This window comes from Nannospalax galili, unplaced genomic scaffold (genome assembly GCF_000622305.1).
Source record: "Nannospalax galili isolate Female #2095 unplaced genomic scaffold, S.galili_v1.0 scaffold161, whole genome shotgun sequence".
Taxonomy (NCBI): Eukaryota; Metazoa; Chordata; class Mammalia; order Rodentia; family Spalacidae; genus Nannospalax; species Nannospalax galili.
Genome location: NW_008348586.1, coordinates 2,728,911 through 2,747,660, shown reverse-complemented (window position 1 = coordinate 2,747,660; position 18,750 = coordinate 2,728,911). Strand labels below are relative to the sequence as shown.

General features: G+C 46.4%; 1 protein-coding gene across 4 annotated transcripts in view; it reads left to right on the top strand.

The window, feature by feature from the left end:
- The first annotated feature begins 14,240 nt into the window (after positions 1-14,240).
- The window catches only part of Cuedc2 (CUE domain containing 2), an 8,677-nt gene continuing 4,167 nt past the window's right edge, over positions 14,241-18,750 (top strand). The window contains exons 1-2 of one of the 4 annotated variants that reach the window (XM_008845652.3): positions 14,241-14,398; positions 14,565-14,732. Coding sequence is in view for 3 of the 4 variants with exons in the window: in XM_008845648.3 (XP_008843870.1) it covers positions 14,348-14,398 (51 nt within the window). In the remaining variant the exon portion in view is untranslated. Of the gene's footprint in view, positions 14,460-14,564; positions 14,743-18,750 lie in introns of all 4 variants that reach the window. The other 3 variants (XM_008845649.3, XM_008845650.3, XM_008845648.3) reach the window with 3 other exon arrangements.

The following is an 18,750-nucleotide window of genomic DNA, read 5'->3' as shown; positions in this document are numbered from 1 at the left end:
CTGTCTTTTACAACCACTGAATATTATATAGTGTTCAGATTATTTCCAGCTTTGTGGGGGTTTTTTTTGGTCTTTTTGAGAAAGGGTCACCCTGTACCCCCAGCTGGCCTAGAACTCACTACATAGACCAGGCTGGCCTTGAATTCACAGAGATCTGCCTGCCTCTGCCTCCCAAGAGCTGGGATTTATTTCCTTTTTTAACTATTAAAACTCCATCCAGGCTGGAGAGATGGCTCAGTGGTTAAGAGCAGTTGTTCTTCCAGAGGACCAATTCTCAGCAACTATGTTGAGTGACTCATAACTGCCTGTAACTCCAGTTCTTGGGGAATCTGAAGCCTCCTCCACAGGCACCTGCACTTATGTGCGCGCACGCACGCGCACACACACACACACACACAATTTTAAAAATAGCAAAGTCTATCTAACAATTTTTTCGAGACAAAGTCTCATGTAAGTTTGAGGCTCAGGTTGGCCTCCAACTCACTATGTAGCCAAAGGTAAGCTTGAACATCTGATCCTCTGGCCTTCACCTCCCCAGTGCTGGGCTACAGAAATCTATATGGTGATGGGCTACAGAAATCTATATGGTGATGGGGATCAGACAGAGGACTGCATGCATTCTAGGCAATAATTCTACCAACTGTGCTATATTCTTAGCCTCATCTAGCAAGTTGTTTGAGTGTCTGTTATTTGCCAAGAGCTGTTTTAGGAATACAGTAGTGAGACAGGCATGGCAGACTCTTTCGTTATGGACCTTACATTTTAGTGGGGAGATACGGAGATGAGGCAACAAGTAAATAAAGAGAAGTTGTTATAAATACTGCAGCATAATTAAAAAAACTGAGGTAGGAAGGAAGAGATGGCAGGAATGTGGTGCACTTACATACATACAAGCAAGCATACATACATACATACACATAAAATAAAAATAAAATTTAAATAAGCTGGGTGTGGTGGCACATGCCTTTAGTCCCAGAACTCAGGAGGCAGAGGCAGGTGGATCTTTGTGAGAGTGAGGCCTGGTCTACACAGCAAGTTCCAAGCCAGCTGAGGCTACAAGTGGACCCTGTCTCAGAGAAGGAAGGAAGGAAGGAAGGAAGGAAGGAAGGAAGGAAGGAAAGGAAGGAAGCTGAAGTAGAAGCTGGGTGTGGTGCTCATTCCCATAATCTCAGGACTTGAGAGGCAAGAGGACTGCCACAAGTTCAAGGGCATACTGAGTTTCAGGCCAACTTGGGCTGCAGACTGAGACCCTGTTTTCTAAAACAAAACAAAATCACCTGTTTTATATATTTGTGTGTGTGTGTGTGTGTGTGTGTGTGTGTGTGTGTGTGTGTACAACCTATGGGAATCAATTCTCTCCCTCCACCATGTGGGCTCTGGGGATTGAATTTGGGTCTCCAGGCACAGCAGCAAGCACCTTTACCTGCTGAGCCATTCTGTCAACACCTGACCATATATATATGTAAATTTTCTCCTCTTCCTCCCCCCCTCCTCTTTTTCCTCTTCCTCCTCCTCCTTTTTTATTTTATGTGTATGAATATTTTGCCTGAATGTCTGTTAAGTGCACCCATGTCTTGCAATGCCCAGAGGCCAGAAGAGGGCATCAGATCCCCTGGAACTGAAGTTATGGACAGTTGTTAGTTGCCATGTGGGTGCTGGGACCCAAACCCAGGTCCTCTGGAAGAGCAGCCAGTGCTCTTAACTGCTGAGCCATCTCTCCAGTCCCTCAGACCCTATAATTTTTAAGAGGGGGAAGGGCTGGGGGTGTAGTTCATTTGGTAGTTGGTAGGCTTCCCTAGCATGCACAAAACTGAATTCAATCCTCAGTACTACGCCAAAATGATAAAAAGGAAAAACAAAACTATACCAATAACTTTAGAGGCTGGGAATTGCTCATTTGGTATAATGCTTGCCTAACATGTGCAAAAGGCATGGAGGGATGCTCAGTGTTTAGCTCCCACATGGCTGCTCACAGTTCCAGGGAATGTGATGCATTCTTCTGGTATCTGTGGGCACCAGGCATGCACATGGTGTACATACATGTATACAAAACGCTCAAACATAAAATAAAAATAAATATATCTTAAGATAATAAAAAATAGGCAAAGTCCTGGGTTCAATTCCCCAGCACCACAAGAACTAGATGTGGTGGCACATGCCTGCAATTCCAGCACTTAGGAGGTGGAGGCAAGAGGATCAGAAGATCAAAATCATCCTCAGCTATATAATGAATTTGAGGCCAACCCTGTCTCAAAAAGCAAACAAAACAGAACAAAAATTCAAGAAGCTAAAGTCAGAGTGCAAAAGCCTTAAGGAGTAAGAATTACCATTATCCTCATTCACCAAGTATATAAGAGCCCATAATATGGCCCTGGAAGTAGTCTAGGCACTGAGGCTACAGCAGAAAGCCAAGCATGGAGCTTACCTTAGAGACTGACAACATGTCAGTCAAATGGAGGGTAAGAGAGAAGAAAAAAAAAATTTTTTTTTTTTTTTGGTCTTTTTGAGACAGGGTCTCTCTGTAGCTCCAGCTGTCCTGGAACTCATCAGCATGTAGACCAGGCTGGCCTTGAACTCACAGAGATCTGCCTGCCTCTGCCTCCCAAGTGCTGGGACTATAGGCGTGCGCCACCACGCCCAGCTCCTGAGAAGACATTTTTTAAGACGTGACTTTGGGGGACTGGAGAGATGGCTCAGCAGTTAAGAGCACTGGCTGCTCTTGCAGAAGACATAGGTTGGATTCCCAGCACCCACAGGGCAACTAACAACTATCCGTAACTCCAGTTCCAGGGGATCCGATGCCCTCTTCTGACCTCCATGAGCACTGCATGATACAGGTGCACTTACATACATGCAGCAATACACACATACACATACAAAAAAATATATAAATACACATACACATAAAATAAATAAATGTATTTTTTTAAAAGTGACTTTGGGAGCCGGAGAGATGGCTCAGTAGTTAAGAACAGTGACTGCTCTTGCAGAGGACCTGGGTTCTGTTCCCAGCACCCACATGGTGGCTAACAGCCATTTGTAACTCCAGTACCAGGGGATCTGAGGAACTTCTGATCTCTTCGAGCATTGCATGCACATGGTACACTTACATACATGGAGGTAAAACACTCATACATATAAAAATAATAATAGTAGGGGCTGGAGAGATGGCTCAGCAGTTAAGAGCACCAGCTACTCTTGCAGAGGACCAGGGTTCAGTTCCCAGCACCCATGGTGGCTAACAACCACTCATAACTCCAGTTCCAGGGGATCCAATGCCCTCTTCTGGCCTCCATGGGCATTGCATGACATAGGTGCACTTATGCAGGCAATACACTCACACACATAAAAAAGGAGGAGGAGGAAGAGGAAGAGGAGGAGGAGAGTTTCTTCACTTTAGTGGAGACCCAATAAAGGGCTTTGCAAAGCATTTAAGTATCTGGTAAAGAAAAGCACCACAATGAGGCTGGTCCTGAGCCTGCCAGGAAAGTGGCAGTAACACAAGGTTCCAGATGAAGCCAGTTTTGCATGACCTTGAAGTACAGTTGTAGACACTGAATCTTAGTCTTAGTGGAAGGTGTCAAGTGATGGAGTAATGCGATTGGATTTGTAAATTATTCTGGCTGCTGTGTGGAGAAGAGATTGTAGAGGAGGCATTGTGGTCATAGAAAAATTAGGAGGTTTTTGAAGTAATAAAGGCCAAAGCAGAGATAGCTTGACTTTGTGGAAATAGTGAGGGTAATGAGAAAATAAATGTTTATGAATATGCATCTTTGTTCACATAGATGTCAAATTGTAGAATCTAAAGTCTAAGAATTAGACATTGAATTATTAAACAGTGACGCTCTAGTGGCAACAAGCACAAGAAGAGTCCAGGTCTTTCTTAATTCCATTCTCAAGTAAAAGGAATTAAGGCCCCTTGAAGGAGTGGCTGGTTCCAGGGCAGGGAAGGTACAAATGAAGCTAGAACAGCTTGCTCTGAAAAGAAAGGACTATACAGGAATGCTGAAAGAAGCATGGTGTTGTACACCTTTAATTCCAGCACACAGAAAGCAGAGGCAGGTGGATCTCTGAGTTTGAGGCTAGCCTGGTCTACATATTAAAGTTCTAGGCTAGCCAGCGCTACCTAGTGAAACCATGTCTCAAAAAACCCAACCCCTGGGTCAGGCATGGTGGTGTACACCTTTATCCCAGCACTTGGGAGGCAGAGGCAGGCGGATCTTTGTGAGTTTCAGGCCAGTCTGGTCTACATAGCGAGTTCCAGTCCCAGCTGGGGCTACAGGAAGATCCCGTCTCAAAAAAAGACAGAACAAACAAACAAACACACAAACAAAAAAACCCCACCCACCACCCCCAAACCCCCAAATAAACCTCGCATAGTGGCTCATGTCTATAATTCCAGCATTTGGGAGGTTGAAGCTGGTAGACTGTGGTGAATTCAAGGCCAGCCTGGGATATATGGTAAGACACTTTCTCAAAAACAAAACAGAAACAAAAACAAAACAAAACAAGAAAAAAAAGGAGGCTGGGCATGAAAACACATGCCTTTAATCTTAGCACTGTGGAGGCAGGTGCAGATGGATCTCCATGAGTTCAGGCCAGCCTGGTCTACATAATGAGTTCCAGGTCAATGAAGGTTACACAGTGAGACCTTGTCTCAAAATAAAAATAATAATAAATAATAAATAAATAAATAACAAAGAGGGGCTGTAGAGATGACATAGTGGTTAAGGGTACCGGCTTAGGACCTGGGTTAAAATCCCAGCACCCACATAGGGCTAACAACCATCCATAACTCCAGTTTCAGGGGAATCTGATGCCCTCTTCTGACTTCCTCAGGCATTGCATAACACGGGTGCACTTACATATGTGCCACCATAATACTCATATATGTAAAATAAATAAATAAAAATTTAATAGAAAAAAGAAAAGAAAAAAGAAATAATGTCATTCTTAGAAGCACATTTGGAAATATTCAGGGCAAGGGGTCATCACCACCTAGCTGGGTTTGGTGGTGCATGCCTGCAATTCCAGCACTCAGGAAGTTGAGGCAGGGATCTTGAGTGCAAAGTCAGCCTGGACTACATAGTGAGGCTCTCAAAAAAACTAAAACAAGCTGAACATGGTAGCATACTCCTACAGTCTCTCTCTCTCTCTCTCTCTCTCTCTCTCTCCTTCTCTCTCTCTCTCTCTCTCTCTTCACACACTCGGGAGGCAAGGGCAGTAGCATTGATGCAAGTTCTGCAAGTTCAAAGCCAGTAAACTGATCTACACAGTGAATTCCAGGCCATCCAGAGAAATATGAGACCAGGTCTCAAAAGACAAAACAAACATACAAAGAAAGGATGGTTGTGGTTAAGGAGATGTCTCAGAAGCTAAGAGAGTATACTGTTCTTGTGGAGGACCAGAGTTTAGTTCCAAGCACCCATGTCAGGCAACTCACAATTGCCTGTAACCCCAGCTACAAGGGAGGGCACCTGCAAGCTCCAGGCCAGTCAGAGCTACACAGTGAGACCGTTTCAAGAAAAAAAAAAAGTAGACACAGAGAGAGAGAGAGAGAGAGAGAGAGAGAGAAAGAAAGAAAGAAAGACACAGAGAGCAAGAAAGAGAGCTGCAACCTATACTCAAATGGCTCAGAAAAAATGTATACACATACATATATGTATAGAGAAAGACCGAGTGAGAGAAAGCAATATGGCAAAAGGTTAACAGTTGGTGAATCTGGTAAAAGGGTAAGGTACTCAGGGTACTTTTCCAGAAATATTTATATAACTTTGATGAATCTAGGGTTTCTTTTTTGAGACAGGGCAGAGTCTCAATATATAGTCCTGGCTAACCTGGAACTTCATATGTAGACCAGGCTGGCCTCAAATTCACAAAGATCTACTTGCCTCTGCCTCCCAGGTGCTGATTATTGTCCAACAACTTATAGCTGCATTTATGCTAGACAAGCACTTTACCTCTGACCTACATCCCCAGCCCAATTTGAAATAATATTTAACTAGAAATAAAAATATTGCTGTGCTAGATAGCTTTACTTGACACACCTGGGTAGAGGGAATCTCAATTGAGGAATTTCCTCCATTGGACTGGCCTGTGACTATGTCTGTGAGGCTTTTTCTCCATCCTTAAGTGATGTGGGAGGGTACTGTGGGTGGTGCCCCCCCGGCAGATGGTCTTGTGTTGTGTAAGAGAGCAGGCTAAGCACAAGCCAGAGGAGCAAACCAGTAAACAGTGTTCCTCCATGTCCCTGAGTTCCTGCCTTGGCTTGCCTTGATGATGAACTGTTCTATAAGCCAAATAAACTCTCTTTCTTCCTTAAGTTGGTTTTGGTCAGGGTTGTTTGTTTTTTTTTTTTTTTTTTTTTTTTTTTTTTTTTTTTTCAGGGTCTCCCTGTAGCCCCAGGTGTCCTGGAACTCACTATGTAGACCAGGCTGGCCTTGAACTCACAGAGATCCACCTGCCTCTGCCTCCTGAGTGCTGGGATTAAAGGCATGTGCCACCACGCCCGGCTCTGGTCAGGGTTTTTTGTCACAGCAATTGAAGGCTAACCAAGATAATTGCTAATAACAAATTGAGTCCTTGGACCAAAATACCTATTAAAAAAGTAGTCTCAGCTATTTGGGAGGCTGAGGCAGGAGGATAGCAAAGTTGGGTTTAGCCTGGGTAACTCAATAAGACTCCCCCCCCCAATTTTTTTTAAAGAAGGCTGGCAATGTATACAGTTTAGTGGTGGAGTGCTTGCCTAGCATATGGGAGGCCCTGGGTTTGATCTCCAGTGCCTTAAAAGAAGGAAAACAGAGATAGGAAGGAGGGAGAAGAGAGAGAGGCAGAAGGAAGGAAGGAAGGAAGGAAGGATGGATTAAAGAACAAGAGAAAAAAGAAAGGAAGGAAGGAAGGAAGGAAAGAAAGAAGGAAGGAAGGGAGGAAGAGGCAAGCAAGCCAGAGAGAAGGCTCAGCAGGTAAAGGTACTCAGTGGCAAGCCTATGACCTGAGTTTGTTTCATATGATAGAAGGAGAGAACCCACAAGTTGTCCTTTGATCTGCACACATACACTGTTGCACACATTGGAACACACACATATGCACAATAAAAAAATGTAATTTTTAAAAGATAAAGGTGGGGACTGGAGAGATGACTCAGTAGTTAAGAGCACTTTCTCCCAGAGGAGTCAAGTTCAGTTCCCAGTACCCATATGTTGGCTAACAGCTACCTGTAACCCCAGTTCCAGGGGATCTTGTGCCCTCTTCTGGCCTCTGTGGGTACTGCACACACATGATGCACTTATGCACATGGAGACAAAACACTCATATACATTTAAAAAAAAAGATAAAAAAGAATTGAACCCTTATTGGATAAAGTAGGCAGCTATTTTCAAGTATTAATATATTAAAAAGAGGTTTAAAAAATAAATGTGCAGCTGGGCATGGTGGCACATGCCTTTAATCCTAGCACTTGGGAGGCAGAGGCAGGCAGATCTCTGTGAGTTCAAGGCCAGCCTGGCCGACATAGTGAGTTCCAGGACAGCTGGGGCTACAGGGAGACCCTGTCTCAAAAACACCAAAAAAAAAAAGTGCAGTACTGGGGAGATGGCTCAGCTGTTAAGAGCACTGAGTGCTCTTGCTGAGGACCTGGGTTTGGTTCCCAGCACCCACTTGGCAGCTAATAACCATCCATAACTCCAGTTCCAGGGGATCTGATGCCCCTTTCTCACCTTTGAGGGCATTGCATGACACAGGTGTGCTTACATACATGCAGGCATAACATTCATATATAAAAAATAAAAACAAGTCGGGTGTGGTAGTGCACACCTTTAGTCCCAGCACTTGGGAGGCAGAGGCAGGTGGATCTCTATGAGTTCAAGGTCAGCCTGGTCTACATAGTGAGTTCCAGGCCAGCTGAGGCTACAGGAAACTCTGTCTCAAAAATATGCCCCCAAAATAATAATAATAAAATAAATAAATAAAAATAAGAATAATAAATGTACTATATACCTATGCCACTAATTTTATTTTTTAACTATTTATTTATTTATTATTTATTTGTGTATGTGTATGTGTGCATGTGTGTCCACATATGGAAGTCAGAGGACAAGTTGCAGGAGTTAGTTCTTTCCTTTCACCATGTGAGCCTGGGGATAAAATGCTGATAGCCAGTCTTGGTGGCAAGCAACCCTACCTACCTGATGAACCATCTCGTCAGCTCCCGACTTTAATTTTTGTTTTTTTGGTCTTTTTGAAGCAGGGTCTCCCTGTGGCCCCAGCTGGCCTGGAACTCACTATGTAGACCAGGCTTGAACTCACAGAGATCTGCCTGCCTCTGCCTCCCAAGTGCTAGGATTAAAGATTAAAGGCAAGAGCCACCACATCTGGCTTTTTCTGTAAATTTTTAACTGGATTTTTGTGTATTTCATACATAACATCTTCATCATCTTTATACCCACTTCCCCACTGGCCCTCTTCCATAGCCCCCCCACCCCCGCCACTGAAATTCATGCATTCTGTCATTTGTGTTAAGGCCTATCAAGTCAAGTTATTGTCCCCAGACATCCCTCAGTACAAGCTCATCCACTGTGTACCCCTATCCTCTCCTCAGCACAGGAAAGGAGGAGAATCCCTATTGCAGGTGTTTAGAGAGAGAGAAGCTACTAGGGGAGCCCAGCATCGCACCTGACTCCCAGTCCTGTGGATTTGAAGCCTGCAGGGAGCTGAACTCTTCCTTGTTTGATCTCTTCTTTGAACTTAACCCTTAGCTGCACAGGATTCATAAAACACCCAGACTGCCTGGCATCATAGAGTTCATTTGCCCTCCAATCCCCAATTTATATTATGTCAGGACACCAGGTCTACATACAGGAAGAGATTCACCTCAGGTCACACAGTGGGTAGGAATCCAGAGCTCTCAGCTCCCAGGAGGGCCTGTGCCACCAAGTCCTGATCCTCATGGCCTCCTCCATCTGGCCTTGCCTTTGCCCCATTCAACCCAGGGATCAAGTCTGGAGCTCATCACTTAGGAAGGCCTGACAGATGAATTTCAAGTCCCACCTCACTCCAAAACTGCCTTTACCTTTGGATATTCCCCATTCTACTTAAATGAATAGAATAAAGGGCTGGTGAGATGGCTCAGCAGGTAAAGGTGCCTCAGCTGCTTAGCCTGACAACCTGAGTTCAATTCCTGGGCCCCACATAATGGAATTATGGAAGGAGAGAATTAGCTCTCCCAAGTCCTCTGATCTCCACAAGCATGGCATGTGCACATCTACACACAGACACACACAGACACACACACACACACACAGACACACACACACACACACACACACGGGCGCATGCACACAATAAATAAATAATCAACTAATTGAAAAAGTAATAGAACAAGAATCATAGTTCCACTGGGTATGGTGGCACACACCTTCAATCCCAGCACTCAGGAGGCAGAGGCAGGTGGATCTATGTGAGTTCAAGACCAGCCTGGTCTACATAGGGAGCTCCAGGCCAGTTGGACCTACAGGGAAACCCTGTCTCAAAAAGACGAAAAAAAAAAAAAAAAAGAATCATAGTTCCCATACTTCATGAGAGCTTGCTATGTGCCAAGTACTATGTTAAAGCCCTGTGCAGACACTAGCAACTCATTAAACTTAAAGCTCACAAAACTTTGATGTGGATGTAATTATCATTTCCATTTACAGATGAAGAAACTGAATTCTATACAGTCCTATGTGAGTCCAGCAACTCACCCACAGGTGCAATGAGAATGTACCTGATTGAATTCAACCTCTAGGTCAAGCTTCCACTTCACACGTGAGAGACAGGCAACGAAATGCAAGGAATGTTTATTTATCAACATGCAGGACACTGGGTTAAATATTACCAGGGTAAAGGACTCATGAATCCAGCCCCACTGGGGAGGAGCATGGGGGATCTGTGCACTGTTGGCAAGTTGAAAGAGGCTTCCTTCACTGGGTGTGGTGACACAGGCCTTTAATCCCAGTTCTTGGGAAGCAGAGGCAGGTGGATCTCTTTGATTTCAAGGACAGCACGGTTTATGTAACAAGTTCCAGGCCAGCCAAGACTATATAGTGAGACCTTGTCTCAAAAAAAAAAAAAAAAAAAAAAAAAAACACAGAAAAAGAAAAAGGCTTTTTGAACAGGCATCTGAGAAAGGTTTCCAAGGATATACAGGACTCTACCTGATAGTGGTGGGGAAGAGGTGACCCAAGAAGAGCTGATCAGGAGACAGCAAGAGTAAAAGCAAGGCATCAGGAGCAGGCAGCAGCAGGTTATGAGGCAGCTGTGGAAGAACAGCCTTGAAAGCTAAGTAGAAATCATACCATGGAAGACTGACAGCAAACCAATGTAGGTCAGAGTGTCACATGTCTGTAAGCACTTGGGAGATGGAGACAGATCAGAAGTTCAAGGTTATCCTTGGTTATATAGCTATATAGTTCAAGTAGTTTGAGGCCTGTCTGGGTTACATAAGACCTTGTATCAGAGAGAAGGTGGAAGGAGGGAATGAGGGAGCGGGGGGGGAGAGATAGAGAAAGAGAGAGAGAGACAGAGAGACAGAGAAACACAGAGAGAGAGAGAGAGAGAGAGAGAGAGAGAGAGAGATTGACTGATTGATTTGGGAAGCCACTGGAGTCTTTGAGCAGAAGAGTAGCCCAAGTCAATTTTATTAAAAGGCTTGACCAGGGCTTCCAAGGAGCACCTGCTGGATGCTGTGAGTCAGAGCTATCTGACTTGTTTCCCATACCCTTAGTATTGATGGTATAGCACAACCGGGCACCAGAACTGAGTCCCTAGGGCATTTGCTAGAGCTCACAGCCTATGGAATTCAGTTCTCAGAGCCAGGTGGCCAATGTTCTCTCAGTCTGGATGCTGCCCTCCTGGGCTCTTGTCTGTGGTTTTTCTTTTTTTCTTATTTTTTTGGTCTTTTTTGAGACAGGGTCTCCCTGTAGCCCCAGCTGTCCTGGAACTCACTATGTAGACCAGGCTGGCCTTGAACTCACAGAGATCCACCTGCCTCTGCCTCCCAAGTGCTGGGATTAAAGGTGAGCGACACCACTCCTGGATGGTCTGTGTATTTTTAAAAATTTATTTAGTGGGTGCGTGCATGCGTGCATGTGTGTGTTTATATGTGTGTGGGCATGCTTGTTTGCAATGTTTGTGTGGAGGACAGTTTTCTCCTTCTACCATGTGGGTGCCTGAGTTGTTAGGCTTGGCAATAAACGCCTTTATCCACCAAGCCATCTTACCTGCCCCTCTTCTGTAAATGTTTCCCAATTCCCAAAATGAACAAATTGAGGTTCAGGATGGAACCTGGGATATCAAGATACATCCTACCCCCTCAGGGGTGGGAGACTGAGCTTGGAGCTGAAAATGGGGTCCTGAAGCTAGAGAAATGGACAAGGACTGGGGTAGGGTATGAGGGAGGGGCTCAGTATAGTGGGGATTGGGTCTTTCTGACAATCCTGTCATCTGCCAAGATGTGTTCCCTTTGGGGCAGGTATAGAGGTTAGAGGGGCTAGGGAAAAAAGCCAAACTCTGTACATGACCAGGGCATCTGTCTGCAGCTGAAGGGACTTCCCCAGCCAAAAGAGAACTCAACGACAGGAATTCTGGAGTAACAGCACCTTGAAAATCTCCCACCTGGATAAAGGTCTTAAGTATTTAGGATAGCTGAGCAGGCAGTGGGGGAAGGTGTCGCTGAAACACACTTCCATTTCCTGGAGAGTTCAGTTGAAGGCTGGGTTCTGTCCCCAGTATTCCTGGAGAGGGAAAGCAAAGCCAGCAGACCCAGGGGACACCCTACCCACAGCCTTTCTGCATCCAAGGAAATGGGCAGCACTTACCCACAAAGCGTCTCCTCTGGCATTGCTAGGGCTGGATCTGCAATAGTGTTCTGTGTGGAGCTCCTTAAATAGGCCCCCACCCTGCCCCAGAGCCCCGCCTGCCCATACTGGCTCTTCTGAGAAAGGAGGAAGGTGTGGGAGGGCCAGGCACACTGCCCAGCGAACCCTTTCTGACCTCAAGCCAGAGGGAGGGGACTACCCCTAACCTTCATACTTAGTGTCCCCTTCCTCATCTCAGTGTCTGACTATCCCTTCTACCCCTTGAGACCATCCCTCTGGCTCTTTCTCTGCTCTTAATGCCAGGAACCATTTGCCCTCATGCTGAATTCAAGTCCAATTCCTGGTTCTGAGGCAGGGTGCTGGGGAATTACAAGCCAGAGGATATAGCTCCTAGACTTTTTGGTTAATGAGGAGACCCTTCACCCTGCAAATCATCTGAGGGAATGTAGAGGTGGTGAGGAGGCAACTTGACCTTCCCACCCCATCCCTATCCCAGGGCTTCAAGGAGCTCTCAGGAAGTTGACTTCCATCTTGGGGAGAAGAGTAAGAGTTAAGGGGACAGAAAAACAGGGTTTGTAGTCAAGGTCAGGCTAGCTGTGAAGCAGGGCAGTACTTTTATGGAACCCCAACTTAGATTTTATGTCTGTGGTAGTCCTTTCTTCTGCCTACTTTGGTCCTAGAACCTGACCCTGTTACATAGAGTTGACTCAGAGTTGGGATCCGAGGGGCTCCCCCTAGAAATATTTTCCATCATTCTTCTCTGAGAGCTCAGGATGTTCTTTTTGCTGTCAACCTATGCCCACCTGCCATCCAAGAATCGGGAGATAGGGATGAAGAAGACACAGCCTTGGGGATGGCTTCAGGGGTCTTGGGTCAGTACTAGGGGCAGTCCAGTCCAGGAAACCTGTAAGTTCCAGGAATGGGGGTGGTAAGAAATGAATAGTCATCAGGATTGTGCAACAGATAGAGGGGAGGAGGAAAGAGGACCCAGAAGGGAGGGCTGGCAGCAGCCTGGGGCTAAAGGGGTAAACCACAGTCCCTTCAAAGGGGCCTGCTTGGCCAGAGTTCAAAGTGGCTGTCACCCCATCCTTCATTAACCCTAGCACTGCCAGGCTGGCCAGCAATGTTTTTATGGGCGACTAGAAGCCAAGTGTGTCCCTCCCACTCCCTTTTCTTGCCTCCTCCCCTCAACAGGCAACTTCCCAGCTGGGGAGAAAGGAGTGTGTGGCAAGGGACACTGGAGAAGAGAGCACAGAAATGCCTTTTCTCCCTATCTTAGAACTGACTCAGTCCCTAGGGGAGAGAATAGAACTTTCTCCCTGGGACTGAGTTTCTAGAGAGTAGCAATGTCTACTGAATCCACAGCACCCTACAAGAAGACTGGCACTGAAATGAGGCTCATCCCTGCTGATTGGGATGGGGTAGATCCTCGAAGGGGACTCTCAGCACTCATTTGGAGTTCCCAGGAAGGCATGGCTGTGAGCTTCCCCACAGGGCAGTCTCTGGAAGCTGAAGTAGCAGGAACAGAAACTGGAAGTTGAGGTATTGTTGGGTCCTGGTGGACAGTTGTCCTGTCTCTTTTAGATGATCAGCCTAGCCTTACCAATGTAGTCAAGAGGGCACTGGGGGCGGAGGTCTGTAAACCATCCTGGATGGTTCAGGTCTAGACACTCCTCAAGCATCTACTGTTCACCACCTTCCTAAGACCCTGTAAACCACCTAAATCTTAGGAAGACATCAATAAGGGACAAAGGGAGGTTCGGTGTGGTGGTACATCTTTGATCCCAGAGGCAGGTGGGTCCCCTATGACTTCGAGGGCAGCCTGGGCTTGGCTACATAGGTAGATCCTGTCTGAAAAAAAGGGGGGGGGGGGTCGGGGGTGGGGGTGCACGCCTTTAGCTCCGGCAGAGGCAGAGGTAGGCAGATCTCTGTGAGTTCCAGGCCAGCTGGGACTACAAGGAGACCCTGTCTCAAAAAGACCAAAAGAAAAAAAAAAAGGGGGGGATGCGGAGCTAGACTGATCATGAAGGGGAATGCTGGAATTTGGGGAAGACCATTAAATCTTGTGATAGGAGCCCTATCAGGGCGCCACAGGGATTAAGGAAGAGCAGGAGAGACACCAGAGAGCAAAGGGAAATAAATCTATAGGATTTCAAAGCGGGAGTTCTGGGTCGGGGAAAAAAGGCAGACATAAAAACCCTAGGCTCTTTCAGACCTAAAGATTGAAAAGGTCTGGACCTCTAGCGGACAAAAAGCTATTAGACAGTAAGAAAATCCTAGCCACTGCGACTCCACCCACTGGCAGCATCTCGGAGATGCTTCTCTCTACCCACAACAAAAATGGCCGGCGCGGGAGCCGGTCCAAAGCGCTGACATGAGGAAATTTGCTCCGCCTTGCTATGAGCAAACTGCCCTTCTCAAAGATGGCCACTGCGGCGCCTCTAGGACCAAAGTGCTCTGGGCCCCGCCTTTGATCTCGTTGGTGGGGCTAGGGGATGAGGACTGCGCCGCGCGGGACAAGTCGCCGGCGGCGCCCGATGGAGCAGGTGATTTCCCCTCCAGCCCCGAGTCCCGGGCTAGGAGAGTCGCTGAGAGCAGTAACACAGGGTACCCATCCTGGGTGTTCCCCCATGGTACTCCCCGGGGGGTGGGGCGGTCGACCCGTGTGTCTAGTCGACGTAGCCTGTATCAAGGCACATCTCGCTTGTTCAGGCCTGTCTCGTCCTGTGACCTCCCAGCAAGGCCGCAGCTTCATCCCTGTACCTTCGGGCCACTAGCTATTCTGGATGCTTAAGAGTGCCTCGCTAACGGTTATAAGAAGCGCTTGCTTCAAGGGTCGGCCATCATCGTGATCCCACTTCCTGTGCTCCACCTCCCCGGGTTTGTGATGGTAGGATCCCTTGTTCCCCACAATGTCCTTGGTACCTTCAAGACCTGACTTGGAGATCAGGGTGGAATGATATTTTCTGGAGCCTTCATTATGCTTCATTAAGACTTTATAGAAGGGACTGGGAATAGTGAAGGCCTCTGTGCTAGACCCCTTACTACTCCCTGAGTTCCCAAGGACTTCTTCCACACTGGCTTCCCAGGATTCCTCCTCCCACACATGGCCTGCTCTCTAAACAGTGAGCACCTCTCCACTCTAAGGGAGTAGATTGGTACATCTCACCCCTCTCTAAATTGCCCAAAGGGTGCCGGTTTGTCCCTGGGCCTGCGGGAGGCTCCCGGGACATCTGGGGGCAGTGAGGATGGGTTGGTAAGGTTAGCTGCAGAGAGGAAATGAGGCCTGCAGAATGGAGTTTGCAGATGCAGACGGAAAGATGTTCTGAGCAGCGAGAAGGGTCGAGCAAAGATTCTGAAGTAGGCCAGACTTGCTGGCCATTCGGGAAGGGATCATAACACAGGTGTGGACCACACCATTGGTATCATGAGAGGTGGTGTAGTAGTTAACGTAAAATTGTGGTGCCAGGCTGCCTGTATGTGAATCTGCCCTGTGACCTTGGGCAAGTTTTTATTTTTTAAAAAATATTTTTATTATTTTCGTTTTATGTGTATGAGTGTGTCGCCTGCATGTATGTGAGTGCACCCGTGTCGTGCAATGCCTTGGAGGTCAGAAGAGAGCTTCGGATTCCCCTGGAACTGGAGTTAAGGACAGTTGGTAGCCGCCATGTGGGTGCTGGGAATCGAACCCGGGTCCTCTGCAAGAGCAGTCAGTGCTCTTAACCTCTGAGCCATCTCTCCAGCCCCCTCTCTTTTTTAAAAGAAATTATTTTTATTTTATGTGTCTTGAGTGTTCTGCCTGGTACTGGGGTTATGGATGGTTGTTAGCTGCTGTGTGGGTGCGGGGAACCAAACCTATGTCCTCCGCAAGAGTACATCCAGTGCTCTTAACCACTGAGCATCTTTCCAGCCCCTGGGCAAGTTTCTTAACCTTCAGTGCCTCTATAGTTTAGGATTGTTATGAGGATTAAAGAAGTTAATACATGTAAAGTGCTTCGAACAATGTTTAATAAACAGTCAGTAGACACTGTTTTTACCATCATCAGAGGTATTTTAGCATTGTACTCGTGGTACAATGATAGTCACATTTCGTAGGCACTGCCAATAGTGATCTCTGATTTGGGGGCCCAGGAAATAATAGGGTTCTTTGGGCTGTATCTCTAATTTTTTTTTTTTTTGTCTTTTTTTGAGACAGGGTCTTGCTATAGCCCCACCTGGCTGATTATGTAGACCAGGCTGGCCTTGAACTCACAAGAGATCCGCTGCTTCCCTCTGCCCCCCAGGCGCTGGGATTAAAGGCATGCACCACCAGGCTGGACTGTATCTGGAATTTGAAAATTCTCATGGAAATCATGTTTTTAACTTAGAAAAGTCATGGTGCTCAGACTGACTTAGGAAAGCAGTTTAGGAGTCCAAATCTTTCCCAGCTCAGGAACTATGGGAAGAAAGTCTTAGGAGCTCCCAAGCAGGAAGGAAAGCTGGGGAATGTGGGGAAGGGTGGGGAGAGATGTGGCGAGGTTTGAAATCTGGGCCATGTTTGGTCAGTCCAAGAGCAGAGGAGGGAAGATGGTCCTTAGCAGAAAAGGCAGCTACAGAACCTCAAGGGAGATCAACATCTTTGAAGACAGGAGCTTTTCTACAACTTTTTAGCCCTTATACCTTGCATGCAGCAGCCATGTGTGTTTTTCTCTGCAGAGGTTCCCAGGCCACTGTCAGCAGTCAGGATGTGGAGGTGGTCTAGGTCTGTGGAGTGGGCTGCTTTTTCAGGGCAGTTGCATGATGGGACCTAGTATGCCTGGGCTGAGTGGTTCTACCGTCTACCTGGGAGACTGGAGGTACTCAGACCTGCTTTCCAAAATGACTTTTGTGCTGTCATAGCCACTCTGTTTTACCACTCAGGGGACCAAGTAACTGGTCAGAGATGATAGTCCTGGCCCAACTCACATGGAAGTCTTAATATCCCCTGTCCCCAGAGTTGCTCCTAGACTAACACTGAGTTAGGTAACTTATTTGAAGTGGGGCATTGCTAGGGATCCAACATAGGGCCTCATGCATAACCAGGCAAGTGCTTTACCACTGAGGTACTTGTCCAGCCCCGAACTTGGACCTCAAGTACCACTGATTGGCCCAGGTGACTCTGACAAAGTCATTAAGCTCACTTAGCTTTATTTCATCTGTGAAGAAGGAAATAACTGATTTTTGTTTTGTTTTGTTTTGTATTGTTAGTTTTTTGAAGACAGGTCTCCCTGTAGCGCCAGCTGGCCTGGAACTTGCTCTGTAGACCAGGTTGACCTCGATCTCACAGAGATTCATCTGCCTGTGCCTGTGCCTCTGGAGTGCTAAGATCAAAGGCTTGTGCCACCAAGCCTGGCCTTGATTTTTTTGAGTGCCTACTTCCCAAGGATGTTGAGTGTGCATTGGTGAATAAGCCAGGTCTGGAGCAGGAGAGAAATAGGAGAGTTTGCCTTCATGAACCAACTGGAAGAAACATTAAACACTGTTCAAATAATTCATTAATTATAACTGTGAAAGAAGCACATTCTGCAGTGAGGGTGTAAGGTATCATTGAGGAGACCAGTTCTAGAGGGTCTGGACTTGAATATTAGCAAGCTAAAAGCAAGCCAGGATAGAGGGGACAGATCTAGGGAGGGTATGGTGCATGATAAGGCTGAAGAAATAGAGGCCAGAGTGAGGCCCTAAATCAAAGGCTACATACAAAAAGATTCTGGACTTACTGAAAAGGTAATGGAAAGTTGTTGTTACATTTGTTTATCTTACTTAATTTTTCTTTGAGACAGGTCTCACTATGTAGCCCTAGCTGGCCTGGAACTCACTATGTATAGCAGGCTGGCCTCAAACTTACAGAGATCTGCTTCCCAAGTTCTAGGATCAAAGGTGTGCCACCATGCCTGGCATTTTTTAGCCTTTATTTATTTAGGTTTTGTTTTGTTTTGTTTTGTTTTTTGAGATAGGGTCTCCCTGGAACTCGCTATGTAGACCAGGTTGGCTTTGAACTCACAGAGATCACCTGCCTCTGCCTCCTGAGGGCTGAGATTGAAGGTGTGTGCCAGCACACCCAGCTTCCTTTATTTTATTTTATTTTTTAGAGAGAGAGAGAGAGAGAGAGAGAGAGAGAGAGAGAGAGAGAGAGAGAGAGAGAGTGAGTGTGTGTGTTCCATCACTGGTCTTCTGATGACGTATAAGCACTCTTAACAGCTGAGCCATCTCTCCAGCCACCATTGTCAGGTTTTAAAAAGATCACATAACTATGGTATGAAGAATAGGTTGCTGGGGGAAAGAAGGTATCAGGGAGAAGTGCTAAGAAGCTCTTCCACAAGAATTGGAGCCATGTGGAAAGCAGAGGAAAGAAGTAGATATGAGGGCCTGGGAATTGGCTCAGTGGGTAAGGTACTTGCTCTGCAAGCATAAGAACCTGAGTTTGGATCCCTACCACACACATTTTTTTTAAAAAAAGTTGGTCATAGGGGCACACAGCTATAACTCTAGCACTTGGGGGCAAGATAGGCAGATCCCAGGGACTCCTGGGTCAGCCAGTAAAGCCAAAATAAGGAGCTCTCATAGTTGAGAGCACTTGCTGCTCTTGCAGAAGACTGAAATTTAGTTCCCAGTATCCACATGATAGCTTACAACTCTCTATAACTCCAGTTGTAGGGCATCCTATGTCCTCTTTTGGGGTCCTTGGAGGAGTAAAAAATTTTGAGACATGCTAAGTGTGACATGCCTGTAGGATTCCTACATGGCAATGTCAATGAGGCAGAGATACCAGTTAATAGCTCAGAAGAGGAGACTGAACTAGAGTATTGAACATTTGTAAATTAGTGACATAGAGTCAGTACATACAGATGTGGGCCCAAGATGAGGTCTTGTCTTTTTTTTT